Below are 15,561 nucleotides of genomic sequence, written 5' to 3' on the forward strand. Positions count from 1 at the left end.
ACTTAATGCTGACGTGACCCAATGGTTACACAACTACTTTTTATCCAGACTTCTTTTTTCTCTTTTTTTTTCTTCTTCTTTCTTCTCCACTATATGTCTCAATGGTCTCCTCCCCACCCATCCACCACCATATTCCACCAGGCCAAAAAGCATTCACTGGAGGTTTTTTTTTTTTTTGCATTTTTTTTGTAATAAGATTAAAATTTTAAGGTATTTTAGCATGTTGTTAATTTGAATGATTTGTTAAATTATTTGTTGTTTTTTTGTATGGTAATTGATAATTTAATTGATATTTATGCAGAAATTGTAATGGATTCTCTTATCCGAGCTACCGACCACACAACGTTTATGATAAAGGAGCCGATAAATGTGGTCTGAGTCAGTTTTAAATAAAATCATATAATTTTTTTTTTAGAAATGTTTTTGAAGTCGTACTCTTTAAAAAATAATCATTCATTAGTTGTGAAAATTAAACTTGAAAACATTAACAAATATCGATTTTATTATATGTACAGAATGAGTATCAGATCTTGAGAACTCAACTTCATGTTCCAATATATTTTCCTGACCATAAGATTATACCGTACTTGGATGCCGCCAGGTTTGGCACAACAGCATTCATTCAAATGTTTAAGGTCGGATTTAATATCTACCCTGGTGGAATGATGCACCCAAAGACCCACGCATTCCATCTTCTGTGTGAGAGTGCACGACAAGAAGATAGCCGGCACCTAAAAAATCATATTTTTCAAACATGGGTGCTGACAAATGGAAGGCCAAGGCAAAAGAAATTATATTTTTACTAGGGTGCCAGCCATTAAAAACACGGGATCAAAAAAACAAAATTTTACTAACATGAGTGCCAGTCACCATGGTGCCATCACCAAAAATATAGAAAAAAAATTATTTTTTTACTAGATGCTAACCACTAGAAACACGGGATCTAAAAAAAAAAATTTACCTGACATGGGTGTCAGCCAACACAGTACTGGTCACTATTCATGCTGTCATTGTTTTAAAAAATGAGTATTCTTGTAAATATTTAATTTTTTTAAAATTAATTGGGTAAAAACCCCACAATTTTTGGAATGTTTCTATTTCAACCAAATTAATTGAAATTTGAATAATGGAAAATATTGGAATAAATTATTCAATCCAAAGCGCAACCTAACATCCTACTGAACGCGGTTGAAAATTGAAACGGTTTAACAATGAACAAAAACGAGTGAGCATAAAAAATATTAAGAAAAGAAGGGCTAGCTTTGAAATAAAACAAAAAGTAGGAGGCTCATTCTGTCAAATGATATATAATTATCAAGTCTACGTTAAATCACTAATTAACATTCATCTCTTATATGTAGAAATATTAAATTATGTTAGAACAATTCGTCAAACGCATATATAATGATTTAACTACCAACTCTGCCAAACAAGACATTTATATAGAAAAACTCATGTAAATATCCTTCCAAAATTAAATTTAAACAAAAAAAAAATTATTAAATAATTTGTGAAAGGATTCAAATTTATAAAGATGTACTAAGCTTTACTCGACTTGAGCAGCCTAACCAGGTTATATATACGCAAGAGTTTTGATATGAAGGTGTGGAGCCAATTTGGTTGGAGTTGTTGTGGTTGGAGGGTGTCTGTGGGCGTCAAATGTTGACCAGACCACAGTGCTTGCTGCTTCTGAAAAATCCTTGAAATAAAGTATTACATTTTCACAGGACTGGGTCTCAGTTGCACACTTGAAACTCCATCAAACTCTGTAAACCGCGTGTAATTTCCCTCATGCTCCATTACTCCAACAATGTTGGCATTCTTTAATTGCCAAATATATAATCTTTCTCCCTCTCACCATCAAATTAGGTGTCGAAACAAGTTCAATGGGTTGTTTCTTCTGCAAATCCCACCCCTTTTCTCTCTTGATTTCTTCCTTTCTTTGTTTTTTTTCTTTCAGTTCTTCCTTCTCCACAGTCTCTATATCTGAAACTTCTAACCTCACATTAGTGTGTGCTTTAGTGCCTTCTCCTGAACTCAACCGATCCTCACTAAATTGTTCTAGCCTTCCAAGTCCTGGGATTCAAACCCCTTTCCATCCTAATGATTCCTTCACTGGGATTGTCTCTGGGGATGGGTTTTTATGCGGTTTCAGACCTTCGTTTTCCTCATCAAATGTTTCGGTCATGCATTGTTGGAGATTCTTCAACAATGGCACTACTATGGAGTTCAAAAGGATTTACAGGGGTCCAGCTCTCAACCAACTCGAAGCTGGAAACTCTCACATTTGTGGTCTTAATGCGACCAACGCTCTTGACTGTTGGCAATGGCCCGAATTCAACCCAACCGGGGATCAAAACTTCTCTGAAATCGCTGTTGGCGAAGGATTTGTGTGTGGATTATCGGAAGATGGAAAAATTAGCTGCCGTGGAAACGGTGCTGGTGTCACTGGCGAAGAGCCTAAAGGGAATTATCAGGTGATTGCTGCGGGCTTTAGGCATGCTTGTGCCATCAGTAGAGGTAATGATTTACAGTGTTGGGGGAATACGGTGGTCGACGATACGCCACGGGGAAAATTCAACGCACTGGCTTTGGGACTGAACCGGAGCTGTGCATTAAGGACTAATAGAACTGTGGTCTGTTGGGGCCAAAATAACTTCAGTCTGCCACAGGAACTGGAAAGGCGTAGCTTTATTGCAATCAAAGCAAAGAGAAATGTTTTTTGTGGAGTTTCAACATTGGATTTTTCCTTGTTTTGTTGGGGTGACGCAAGGTTTAACTCCACCTCTATGGTTTTCTCTCAAGTTTTACCGGGGCCATGTAGGAATACATGTCCATGTGGTTCAGTGTCCGGATCAGGCTCATTTTGCAGCAATGGTGGATCTATATGCGAAGCTTGTGTGTCAATTGCGCCGTCCCTGCCATCAGCTCCCTCGCCGCAACCTCAAAACAGATCCACAAGCAGTGATTGGAATGGCAGAATGATAGCTTTCCTAGTTGTTGGTTGTGTAGGATCCTTCTCTTTGTTACTAGTCGTCGGTTTCTTTGTCTTCAGATATTGCAAAGGTAGAGGTTGCCGTGTTCATGATTCAGGTCGCCTGGAGGAAACCGTGTCCCCAAGTCCGACTAACCGCGATTCCAATCAGCCCCAAGCCTCGTTAGCACACGCAGTTCTGGAGAAGCGTCCGAGCCAATTGACAAGCTTGGCAAATACAGGTGGTTTGGAGGAATTTTCTTTAGAAGTCCTGATTCAAGCCACCAACAATTTCTCTGAGGATCATAAAATCGGGACCGGTAGCTTCGGTTCTGTCTACCGGGCCACGATGGACGATGGGCGTGAAGTGGCCATCAAACGTGCTGAAACGATGACGAGCACTTCATCGTATGCTGTTGGTACCGTGCGTCCAGAAGATAAAGGCAATGCTTTCGTTAATGAGCTGCAGTATTTGTCTCGCCTTCACCACAAAAACCTTGTCCGACTACTGGGATTTTGTGAAACATCGGATGAGCGTGTATTGGTATACGAGTACATGAGAAATGGCACACTCCATGACCATCTCCACAAGCTCCAGTCTTCACCCTTCATGTCATGGGCTACACGGCTTAGGATCGCATTAGATGCCGCCAGAGGGATCGAATACTTGCACGAATACGCGGTACCACCCATCATACACCGTGACATAAAAACCTCCAACATTCTTCTCGATGCAACTTGGACAGCAAAGGTATCTGATTTCGGATTATCATTGATTGGTCCGGAGGGTGAGGAGTCTCACCTCTCGCTGCAAGCAGCCGGCACAGTCGGATACGTGGACCCTGAGTACTACAGGTTTCAACAGCTGACCAATAAGAGTGATGTTTACAGTTTCGGTATAGTATTGCTGGAATTATTAACAGGACTCAAGGCAATCCACCACAATGAAAATGGGGCACCAAGGAATGTGGTTGATTTTACGGTTCCATATATCGGGCGTAATGAAATTCATAGAATATTGGACAGCCGAGTCCCAGCACCAACCCCTTTCGAAATAGAGGGAGTGGCAAGTGTAGGATGGGTAGCAGCTGCTTGTGTCAGAGCAGAAGGTCGACACAGACCTTCAATGTTGGAGATTGTAAAGAGCTTGGAGAAGGCTTTGACTGACCGTTTGCTTCCCCCAACTTTCTCTCGATCCAGTACAGAATCCTCAACATAACTGACCTCACATTTTGTATAGCGAAGTACAGAATCCCTCTAATTCATTCCACTATATTCGTTCTTTCACATTTTTCTTGTTTGTTGATTCATTTTTGTTCAATATTGAATTAAATTTTAATTGAAAATATTTAACTCTGATTCCTGGTGTAATTATATTTGCTAAAGATTACTACACAGATAAATTTATTTAATTAAGTAAATAATTCGAATATCAAACATATAAAAAATAGATTATTTAATTCTGGACTTTTAGTGCATCAAATTGCGTAGAAAAAAATCAAAGAGAGTTTTCCACAAGGTGTCGTTCGAGTTTGACATATTCATTACGACTTTTTCTCAATAAAACAACTTTTGAATAATTAAAACATGCATGCATAGTTTCTCATTATGAACCCACAATTTATTTTTACGTTTGTATTTTCATTGAATTTGTATTTGTATTATCCGTAGTAATCAGATACAAAATTATGAGGTAAACCCGCATAATATAAGAGGTTAAACATTAATTATTATTGTTTGTTTAGGGTAAGCTTTTTTTTTTTCATAATTAAAGGTTAAACGTTGTTATTATGTAACCGAGATAATTGTTAAAAAAAGGGTTTTGCTAATTATGTGGTATTAGTCACTTGGAGCGGAAGATATGCTGTATATAGATGATTTTGATATTTAGGTTATTAAAATTCTCATTCCATTTTAAACCATTTATTTGTTAGTTTTAAATTATCTTAAATTCAATTATTCAAGACTTGTATGTAACCAGTCCAGATTGCTCCCTCCAAATTCTTTTTCTTCTCTGTTGATTCAATTGGAATTTTAGTCTTGATTTTGATTGTGCTAGGAAAGTCGATGCTTGCATGTTTCTTGTAAAAATTTTAGATTGAGTGGAGTTTAATTAGTTAATTAATTATTTGTAATGATTGTTTTGATTAAAACTATCAAATAATTAGTTGAAATTTTAAAAATTGTGATTTAGTTTTCCTTCCTCTTTGATACATGTTTAATCATCATTCGTATAAATTTTAGAAGTCCATGTTATCAACTCACTAAAATCAATAATATAAGGATTAAAATGTAAATATCTAAAATATAGAGGGGTTGTCTAGATCTTTTAAGTGGGAAAAAATGATGGCGGGTGTAGTAGCTAAAAAATAGAAAAGAATTTGTTGTATAAAAGGTGTAATCCTTGAATATTTATTTCCATATATTCATTATGAAGTTATGATTATTTCTTCCAATAAGGTTTCATTTTGAATTTGCCCAACTCCAACTAAAACTTAAAGCAAGGAGAAGGGGAAGGAGAAGGTCAAAAAAGGATATCTATGAATAATTAATTGATGCATGCATTATTTCTCGATAAAATAAAAATAAAATAAAAAGTTGACCGTAGCACTTTGTTTTTTTGTTTTTTATTGCAGCCATTTATTTGCATATTATTTTATTGGGAAACATTAAAGGTATGTGATGTGGACAGTGTTGGCGATATGGAGGATGATTTTGTTTTGGGGCCTCCACCCAACGGAGGCAAGGTGAGCAAAGCCTTCTCAGCGAAACATACGATGGATTCAAGACCTAAAAGGTGCCGCCCGGTGAACGGTATCGCTGCCCAAATACCATCCCTAGCCTCTTTAAGCTGCCCCCTAACCAATGGTGAAGAACCCACATCTGAAGGTGCCGGTGGAGGGAGGCAACCAAAGGTAAGTTGGAAGGTGATCATTTGATTGGATCCAGCACCTCAAAGCCTAACTCCTTTCATCTTACCCTCCTTGAGTTTGCTTGGAATCCACTTACTTTTATCTCATCATACTCAACTATGGTATTCTTACTCCTCAACTTCACCTTGCAGCCTTGCTAACAATCTTTTTTTCATTTGGTTAAATTCTGAAATTAGTCCCTGTACTTTTCAACAATTATGGATTTAGTTCCTGTCTTTTAATTTGATCAAATTTAGTTCTTGTACTTTTCGACTTGATCAGTTTTAATCTCTATACTTTTTTGAATTTTGAAATTTTAGTTTTAACCCAAACAGTAATTATTAACTCTATTTGTTTAAATTCAATTACTAGTCATGTATACCTACAGTTGTAGATTCAGTTCATATTTTAAAATTTTAGTCTTGATATAAATAGTAGCCGTTAATCTATTAAATGAATTTTTAATGAGTAATATATAGAAATAATAATGTGATATAACATTACACATATAATAATATGTTTGACGATCAAATTTTAAAGGTAACAAAACTTAATAAATTTAACCATCATCATATGGTAAAGACTGAAATCTTAAAATTTTAAAAATACATAAACTAAAAATAATTAAATTAAAGTATAATAACTAAATCTACAATTTTCGCAACTAATAGAGTTCAATCTTTCCAGTTTTACAAATTGGATTCATATTTTCGTTAAAACTACTCAAACTCATCAACAAAATTATCATATTATTAATAATTATATAACACGCATATTTAAAATATTTGTGCATTTAAAATAACTTGTTTGAACAAGACTTGAGTCATTGGACACCTTTGATGTTAATATAATTTCTTTTATATTTAAAAATATTTTAATAACTTTTTTGGTAAATATTTTTAATCTTATTTATATCAGATAAATCCATTTTAAGCAGGGTTTTAAAGTTAATAGAGATGTTTGTTTTTAAATTATAAAGCTTTATTGAAAACTTGAAAAGAAAGCATACAATCATTTGTTAATATGTTAAAAGGCAAAAATGGTAAATTTGATCCATAAATTAATAATTAATTTTTTCAAAGTTTCGTTTCCATTGCTGGACCACAGTTTCTTTTTCATTCATGCATTATTATGTACATTTGGGTTTGAAAATTCTAATCATTCTTCCATTTTTAGTAAAAAGTAAAACCCCAAAAACATGTTACAATTTGGGCATTAGCGATATGACTGATAAAATAATAAATAATAAGTTGAATCTTTACTAAACAAGTTTAAAAATCTCATTTTTATTTATTATAAAAATATATATTTTATATTTGAACTATACATTTACTAATAAATATTTTATTTAATGAGTTTACAAGATGCGGAAGATTAATTACTAGACTCACTCTCGTAAATATTTTGAAAAATATGTATATATATAATATATTTAATATTCTCTCAATAAATATATAATATATAAATAAAAATAACATATTATAAAATTAGAAAACAAACTAAGTTAGGCTAAAATCAACTTATTAAACTCAAATGATCTAAGTGTTAGAATGATAAAACCTAAAATGATTAAACTCAAAAACTTAAATATCAAACATGAGTGGCTTAAACTTAAAATAATCCAAATTTAAAATATTCAAGCTAAAATTAATCTGAACTCAAATTAATTGAAAATTTGAAACTCTAAGTTAACTAATCTAAATTAATCGACCCAATTGACAAGTATAGGATAAAAATATTCTAATTTGTTATCCAAAATTATGTTATTATCTATACTATTTGTAAAGACCTTTATTGAGTTGGTGTCATTCATCAATCGAGTCTTAGCTTAATTAAAAATTACTAAAATTATTTTATTTGCAAACAAAATTATATGATTATGTAGATTTTTTATTTTTTATATTTTATAAATCAATCAAAATTAGTTTATAATCAAATTTAAACCAGTGACGCTATGCATATAATTTTTTCTTTTACCATTTGAACTAAACAATTTTAGTTTTTACATTAAATTAATAAGTATATTTGTAATATAAATTTGTTATCTATACTATTTATAACCCTTTTGCTAAGTTAGTGTCACCCATCATCCGGGTCTTTTAAGGAATTATGAGAAAACCATTTTATTTACAAAGTAAGATATATAATTTTGTGGGTATTTTTAAATTTTTATATTTGTATAAAAATTTGTGCATATTTCACTAGAGGTGGACCATTTAAAGGGTATACAATGGCCTCCCCCAAAAATTTTTTTTAAGAAATTATGATTTTTCTCTTAATTAAGCCTCCAAAATTTTTGAAAATTTTCATTTCTCCTTGAAAGTTTTAAAAAAAATTTAATTAGACCGCTTCAAATTTTAGAAAATTCCCATTATACCTTTTAATTTTTTTGATAATTTTAATTAAGTTCACTTAAAATATTTGAAAATTCGATTAATCTTAAAAATTCAAATATTTTAATTAAACCCCAATTTTTTTTTAAATCTCATTAAACTCCTAAAATTTTTAAAATTTTACTAGCCTCCAAAACTTAGTCCCAAGATCCATCACTATATTTTGTGTGTTATTATTAATTAATTCTAAACCATATATTTTGTTATTTATTGCATGTTATTTTTAAAACAAACATATGAGTTTTACATATGTGAGTTTCACATGCATGCACATGTGGTAAAATTTCTAATATACATATAACAAGTTTGTGAATTCAAATAGCTATAAATTTAATGCATTCATAATAGTGATACTGAAAAAAAAAAATAGTTGTAACTAGGATATTCACCGTCGGTAACAATGATTAGTCTTTTCACCGTGGATGCTCTCCGAAGAGATAAATAACAGACAGTGAAATATACTCCATTCTTATAAATGAAAATTAAATCTTTAATCATAATAACCAGTGGAATCACATCTAATAGTTTAATAATGATAGTAATGATAATAGTAAAATTGAAATAGAAAAGATTGAATGTATTGGTAATAGTATCCCGTATCAATGTCACACATAATGTATAACCCTAGAAAAAGATTCTTTGATGGGAGAGCACGTTAGTGAGTTCAGGAGCTTTAAATAAGGGATTAGAAAATGGAAACATGGTTGCCAAAAAGGGTGTGAATTCGCACCCTGCTCCGATCCTCTTTCTTTTTTACCTAAAACTACATTTCCTCTCTTCCCTTTCCGCTAACTACAATTCCAATGTCTTTTTCTCTCTCTCTCTCTCTCTCTTGCTTTTATATACCTCCCTCAACTCTCTCAAAGCAAGCATTGTGAAACAAAAATCCAAACACTTTGGCCTTCTTTGGAATTTGTAATTTTCCGAAAGCTGAAGTGGCCGGAACTGTGGCCTAACCTCAGGTCTGTGCCCCTTTTTTCATCTTCTCTTTAGAAAAATATAAAAAAGAAAGGAAAAGGAAAATAAGGGGTCTGGATTATATACTTTTTATAACACTACCCTATTCATCTAAATGCATGGTTTGTTTATTTGTTAAGAGGTTTATAGTATCAGCTAGCTAGCTTAGATCTGGTGTCAGAACAAGGGAATCTTCTACTCCTTCCATGAAAAAGATCTCTTTTCTCAGCATAATCACTCACAAAACTCCTCTTCCAACAACAACAAAAAAACATATGATGGGGTTTTCTTCATATTTCAAACTAACTTCTTCAGAGGATGTTGGTTCTTCTTTTCTCTGATAACTATAATAGGTTTTCGCTATGTTTTATTATGCTTTGAATTTCCCTATATGTCATGTACAGATGTTTTAAATCTCCTTCAACTTCACACTTTCTTTCATGCTGATAACCTACTGTTTTCATTTTATCAGCCAAAAGAGATTATGCATGTTTCCTTTGAAAGTTTCTTGGAAGATAGATAGCTAGGGTTTAAGTATAGCTAACTTTTTTTCCACTCCCTATTTCCCTGGGTTTTGCATGGATCTGCTTTTACACTCATGTTTTTTTTCTTCTGAATATCTTTTTTTCTTTTGGCAAAGTTGTTCATAAACTAAATCTGACACGATCTTTTCATCTTCCAAAACCTAAAAGTAGGAATATATAAAAGGGTGAAGATGGGAAGAGGAAAGATAGAGATAAAGAGGATCGAGAACACCACGAATCGTCAGGTTACGTTTTGCAAGCGCAGGAATGGGCTGCTGAAGAAAGCATACGAGCTGTCAGTCCTTTGTGATGCAGAAGTTGCTCTTATCGTCTTCTCCACCCGTGGCCGCCTCTACGAGTACTCCAACAACAAGTAAATTACCTTCTCAATCCCATTCCTTGAATATTCTTTTCTTTTGGGCCAAATTACTTGATTTTTAAACATTTTTCCCTCGCTTGCTTCCAAATCTTGTTTTAAAACTTAAATCAATTTTATTGTACCATAACATGAATCAAAATGAAAGAAATTATTTTCGATTAGGCTAAATACCCCAATTTAATAAGTTAAATATCTAAATTCGTATCCACAAAAATAAAGTCGATGAGTATCTCAATTTAAATTTATTATCCATAAAAGTCTGAATGTTAATATTGACTTCTGCTTCAAATCTGTTGCACATACATACTAGTTTAAATATTATATGAATTTACACAAAAACAAATCAAATATCTGCACTATACGCTATTTAATTCATGAATGATCCATTTTATTTCTGGGTAAACACAGACAATGGAAATGAGTGAGAAAGACGATGGATAAATTAAGCATTCCAACACATAGATAATACAATCATCATATTGATAAAAAAATTACATCTTGCACCATAAACTAAAATGTAATACCACTGATAAACTTGTGATATAAACAAATTTCTTAGCCATGCAAATGAGGACTTCTCTCAATGGCAATATTAACATCTTAGGAACTTTAAGATCAGATTTAAGATTTATTCTAATTTCAATTACTTTGAGTTAATTAAAATTGATTGCCAGACAAATAGAAGTAAAAGCATTTTTTAAGTATGATGGAAAGGGGGAATTCCAATATAGAAGAGGCTCTCCAATGGAAGTGTTTGGTGTAATTAGATGGTAAAGAGGTGCATGTGATTTTAGAATCGGAAGTCAAAGCAAAATTTCATCCGATGTTGAAGATTTGACATAGATCCCATTTGGTTTAAACACTTAATGTCAAATTGGAGTTTGAGTTCCAATACTTTCCAGTTGGGTTGTTTTGGACATCTCTGCTACTTCCTTTTGTCTGCTTCTATTTTCAAGCTAAAAACTATCAAACTCTCCAACTCCAATCTTTTGATTGCTTATCATTCTCTTCACTGAAGATTTGGCAACCCATGTTTGTAAGCTTTTATTTGCTTCATTGCTAAATACAGCCATTTCAATTTATATGTCTCCTTTCACTTCCATAGCTAAATCCATGCAAAAACAAAGTAGAGAGTTTTCTTCTCCCACCTGTTATATTTCCGAGTGAGCTAACTTCAATATCACTACTCTTGACCCAGTTATTTTATTCACTAACTTTAAAAATTAACTTGCGAATTATGATTAAACACATATTTATAAGATGGGTTTCTTTTTCGAAAATAGTATTAAAACACATGGTGGAGATTTTGTAAAGTCATTTTGGGAAACAAATTACTCTTCCTTTAATTCAATCCAACTTTTATTAATCCAATATATTCCATGGGGCGTGTTTCAAGTCCAAACTAAAATGCTCAGGATAGGGCTTATATGCATCACTTCCAGTCCCTAATGCACCATGGAATCACTGATTTTGTACTTGGATTACCTAAACTCAAATGAACAAGGAGTTAATTATGGTGCTACTTTATGGATTCTATAAAACTAAGCATTCTTATAGTAAATATAATATTTGTGCTTTTTCTTTTTACGTCCATTTCCTATATCCCTGTTGATTTGATTTCTTGGGTGCAGCATAAGATCAACAATAGAGAGGTACAAGAAGGCATGTTCCGGTACCTCAAACACAAATACCGTCACGGAAATCAATGCTCAGGTAATTAATTATTTTTCGGGATAAGATAAATGGAGTTTAGTATTTTGCATGACAAAAGAAATATTTATTTTACAATGTAGTATTATCAACAAGAATCAGCCAAGTTGAGGCAGCAGATTCAAATGCTACAGAATTCTAGCAGGTAAACTATAAAATCCTTTGAAATTATGAGATGAACAAAAGAAAAAGAAAAATGCAGTCTTAATTTTCAAAAGTTAAAAGAACTTTACTTGTTCTTTCAGAGGATTGCATTGCCTGCTTTTCCTCCTTTTACATTTTGTTCTTTAAAGGCTAATACCCTATTTCTTTTTAACTTGCTTTCTTTCAAGGCATCTAATGGGAGATTCGTTGAGTTCCTTGACAGTGAAGGAGTTAAAGCAGCTAGAGAATAGACTTGAACGAGGGATTACTAGAATCAGATCAAAGAAGGTAAATATTTACATCCCAATGATTCATTTTCATTTAATATAAAATAATGGGGATTTTCTTTGACTTGAAATCACTTAACTCAGCTTTCTCTCCTACTTAATGTTTATATATTTATATCTGTGTCTTATCTGAGTTTGGTTGTTGGTGATGCAACAGCACGAAATGCTGCTAGCTGAAATTGAATATTTTCAGAAAAGGGTGAATGCTTACTTTCTTATTTACTTTACTTGTTTTTCCCCACTTCCAAATTTAACTCTTTAACACACCTACCTTAAATTTTATATATTGTAGGAAGTTGAGCTGGAAAATGAAAGTGTATGTCTCCGAGCTAAGGTAATTACATTCATATTTTCTAACACATCAACCAATTTGTTTTTGTCATGCAATTTTAGTTTAGTTAAGTCTGCCCATCCACACCTACTCAAATATTAAGTGAGATTTAACAATATCTCAAATCTTTTCAATTTGGAATTTAGTCGTGAACTAGTTTTTCTACTTTTTCAGATTTCATAATTTAGATTCAATGGTTAAAATTATTATGTTAAATTCATATTTCTTACAACATTATTTTTTAGCTACATAATTATCAAGTGAGTATTTTTTTTATTTCAAAATATCACACCAACAATTTTTTAAAAAATTGACAGTGTAACTTAACTTTTGAAATTTTAAAATAGAGAGATTAAGTTTTAAAAATAAAAAAATCTAAAACTAAAGTGCGAAATTAGGAAGAGTAGAGATACTGATGACACATTTTAACTTTTTAAAGTGCTAGTATCAAACATACCCAAAGATATAGAAGGTTGATGGTCGGCCCAATTTCAAAAAAAAAAAAAAAAACATTTTAATCCCAGATTAATAAGATTTATGATATGGGGATACAAAGTCTTGAATACTAATTCATAATTTTTTTTTTTTTTGTGAATACATGTTTATGGAAAAAATGATTATCTGATCATATTTTATTATAACCTTGGAAATATAAAATTTCTAGCTTCATAATATCTTAAGAGACACTGAATGGGAGTTATGTTTAAGAATAGATTGCAGAGATAGAGAGGGTTGAGGAAGCAAACATGGTAACAGGAGCAGAGCTGAATGCTATTCAAGCCTTGGCATCTCGCAATTTCTTCACTCCAAATGTGATTGAGAGAGGAACTCCCACTCCCTACTCCCACCATGACAAGAAGATTCTCCATCTTGGGTAATTGCCTTTTTCTAATGTCTTTGCTTCCAATATTATGAAACCAATCAGGGGGTTAATATATATATATATATATATATATATATATATATTTTAATCTTTCTGAACAACACTGATTGCAGGTAGAGAGAGTTGGAGAGAACAAATCTGAAAAGGGTGTTGTGATATTATGAGATTAAATAAGGATGCATTTCAACCATATGTACTCTACATATATTATGAAGCTGTCATGTAATTTGTTACTTGTTTTGTTCTGTTATATTGTCTGAAAACCTATACTAGTGTAACGTGTTTAATTTTTGTGTTAAACTGATTTTTTATATAATACTTAAAATAATTCATAATTCCTACTTAAATAATAAAAACATGCTAATAATATTAAGTGACAGTCGATGATGATGGTAAAAAATACCGATACTAACAATTGTTTATAATAATAGTGTTTCTTTTATTTCTTATTCAAGTTAGAAATAAAGAATTCGTTATATCATAGAATAGTACCTAAAGTCTCAAAAAATTAATTTTACGAGAAAAAATGAAATGGTAGAGGGATCATCGATCATTAGCCATTTATTTAGAGAAGTTGAGTAAATGTGTATGCTCTCTCTTACCTAAAGTCTTCAATTCCAAACTCGGTAACATACAAAGACTACAAAACAAAGGCCCAAAAAATCAAAACCAGCCACCGTGGGAAGAGCTCCACTGGAGAGACCAAACCCCTGATCGACGGACAAGGCATTGGGGACGGTAATGAGGGCCTAGGGGCCTTGCCCCCATTTTTGAAAATTTTCTTTAGACCTTTAAAAAATTCTAAATTTTTATTGTCCCAAAATTTGGAATTTTTCATTAAACTTTTCAAAATTTTAATTAAATCTTCATTATGCCTTTAAAAATTTTAATTATATTTAGTAAAATATTTAAATATTTTAATTATATCCTCTAAATTTTTGAAAATTTTAGCTGGACCCCAAGCTTAACATGATGAGGGTAGAAAAAGGTTGGATGGTTAATAAGAAGAGTTAAATTAATCAGTTCAAGACTTGGGCTTTTTCTTTTAGCCTTTGTTATTAGTAACAGGCCTGTTATGTGGGTTATACCTGGCCCAAACGAGTTGTTATTTCCCTCTTATAATTCTTTTGACATTTGTAATTCGAAATTCTCATAGATAAGTTCACTTGATCATGGGTCAGGCAAAGCTCGAAAAGTGAGAGAGTTTTGGTAAAAATATATGTTCGAAAAATGAGCTTGAGAAAAAAATAAGGCTCGTTTAGAAAACGAGCTGAGCCTCATGTAAGGCTTATTTTGCTCGGCCCAAATATGTAAAAAAAATTGTTTTCTTTTTACTCTCTTTTTTGCTATTTTTTTTTTCATTATTTTGCTATCATTTCACTATTATGTTACTATTTTGTTGTTATTGTATAACTCTTGTTTTATTGTTAATTTTGTTACTATTTTAGAGACATTTGCTTGTTAAGTTGCACTTATCTTACTATTATTTAAGTATACATATTTTTTAAAAATTATTTTCAATTTGTTAGAAAACATTTATTTTAATATTTTTAGTATTTTGATATATTATATATATTTTAAAATAATATAAAAAATAATACGGGCTGAGTTGGGCCGAATGTATATTCTTATCGTAAAATCCGAGCTATGTTTGGGCAAAATTTTAGGCTCATTTTTTGGGTCGAATCAATGCAGGCCTAAATTTTTAGTTGGACCTGGCCCATAGCACCTCTAGATATAAGTATATGGTTGAATATAAAAAAAATTTATAGTGTTTTTAAATTTATTTGGAATCTATTATCATTATTTTAAAAACTATTTTTACATTAATATTTTATCTCTTATAATTTTTAGATAATTGATATTTTAATTACTATCAAATTAAATTTTAATTTATGTTTAATTCAAATACATATTAAATATTTCAAAAAATTTCGATTTAAGCATCTATTAATTGAGGTAAATGTACTAATTTATTTTTTAATAAACAAATCAAGATTATTTTAAAAATATTAAATTCACATATTTGTTAATGATAAATTAAGTTTTTTTTGATACATTAATAAA

General features: G+C 31.7%; 2 protein-coding genes across 7 annotated transcripts; both read left to right on the plus strand.

The window, feature by feature from the left end:
• Positions 1–1,605: 1,605 nt before the first annotated feature.
• On the plus strand, positions 1,606–4,323 carry LOC128293087 (serine/threonine-protein kinase-like protein CCR4). Its single transcript, XM_053028422.1, has one exon. The coding sequence runs from the start codon at positions 1,887–1,889 to the stop codon at positions 4,191–4,193; it is 2,307 nt and encodes a 768-aa protein (XP_052884382.1). The 5' UTR covers positions 1,606–1,886; the 3' UTR covers positions 4,194–4,323.
• A 4,635-nt stretch (positions 4,324–8,958) lies between these two features.
• On the plus strand, positions 8,959–13,829 carry LOC108453186 (agamous-like MADS-box protein AGL11). Of its 6 annotated transcripts, none has more exons than XM_053028626.1 (9): positions 8,960–9,241; positions 9,932–10,133; positions 11,771–11,852; positions 11,933–11,994; positions 12,182–12,281; positions 12,438–12,479; positions 12,573–12,614; positions 13,325–13,485; positions 13,608–13,829. In XM_053028626.1, exons 2-9 carry the CDS (start codon positions 9,952–9,954, stop codon positions 13,609–13,611), a joined length of 675 nt encoding a protein of 224 aa, XP_052884586.1. In that variant the 5' UTR covers positions 8,960–9,241; positions 9,932–9,951; the 3' UTR covers positions 13,612–13,829. The 6 variants fall into 6 exon arrangements, with proteins under 6 accessions (XP_017606632.2, XP_052884586.1, XP_052884585.1 ...); XM_053028625.1 differs by having other exon boundaries at positions 8,961–9,241; positions 9,929–10,133; XM_053028627.1 differs by lacking the exon at positions 8,960–9,241 and adding an exon at positions 9,272–9,589 and having other exon boundaries at positions 9,929–10,133.
• The last annotated feature ends 1,732 nt before the right edge of the window (positions 13,830–15,561 follow it).

This window comes from Gossypium arboreum, chromosome 5, assembly GCF_025698485.1.
Source record: "Gossypium arboreum isolate Shixiya-1 chromosome 5, ASM2569848v2, whole genome shotgun sequence".
Taxonomy (NCBI): Eukaryota; Viridiplantae; Streptophyta; class Magnoliopsida; order Malvales; family Malvaceae; genus Gossypium; species Gossypium arboreum.

Coding starts and splice junctions, on each gene's coding strand:
- LOC108453186 (XM_017751143.2), top strand. CDS start 9,952: ATGGGAAGAGGAAAGATAGAGATAAAGAGGATCGAGAACACCACGAAT. Junction 11,853..11,932: donor TCACGGAAATCAATGCTCAG/GTAATTAATTAT, acceptor TTTACAATGTAG/TATTATCAACAAGAATCAGC. Junction 12,480..12,572: donor TTGAATATTTTCAGAAAAGG/GTGAATGCTTAC, acceptor TATATATTGTAG/GAAGTTGAGCTGGAAAATGA.
- LOC128293087 (XM_053028422.1), top strand. CDS start 1,887: ATGGGTTGTTTCTTCTGCAAATCCCACCCCTTTTCTCTCTTGATTTCT.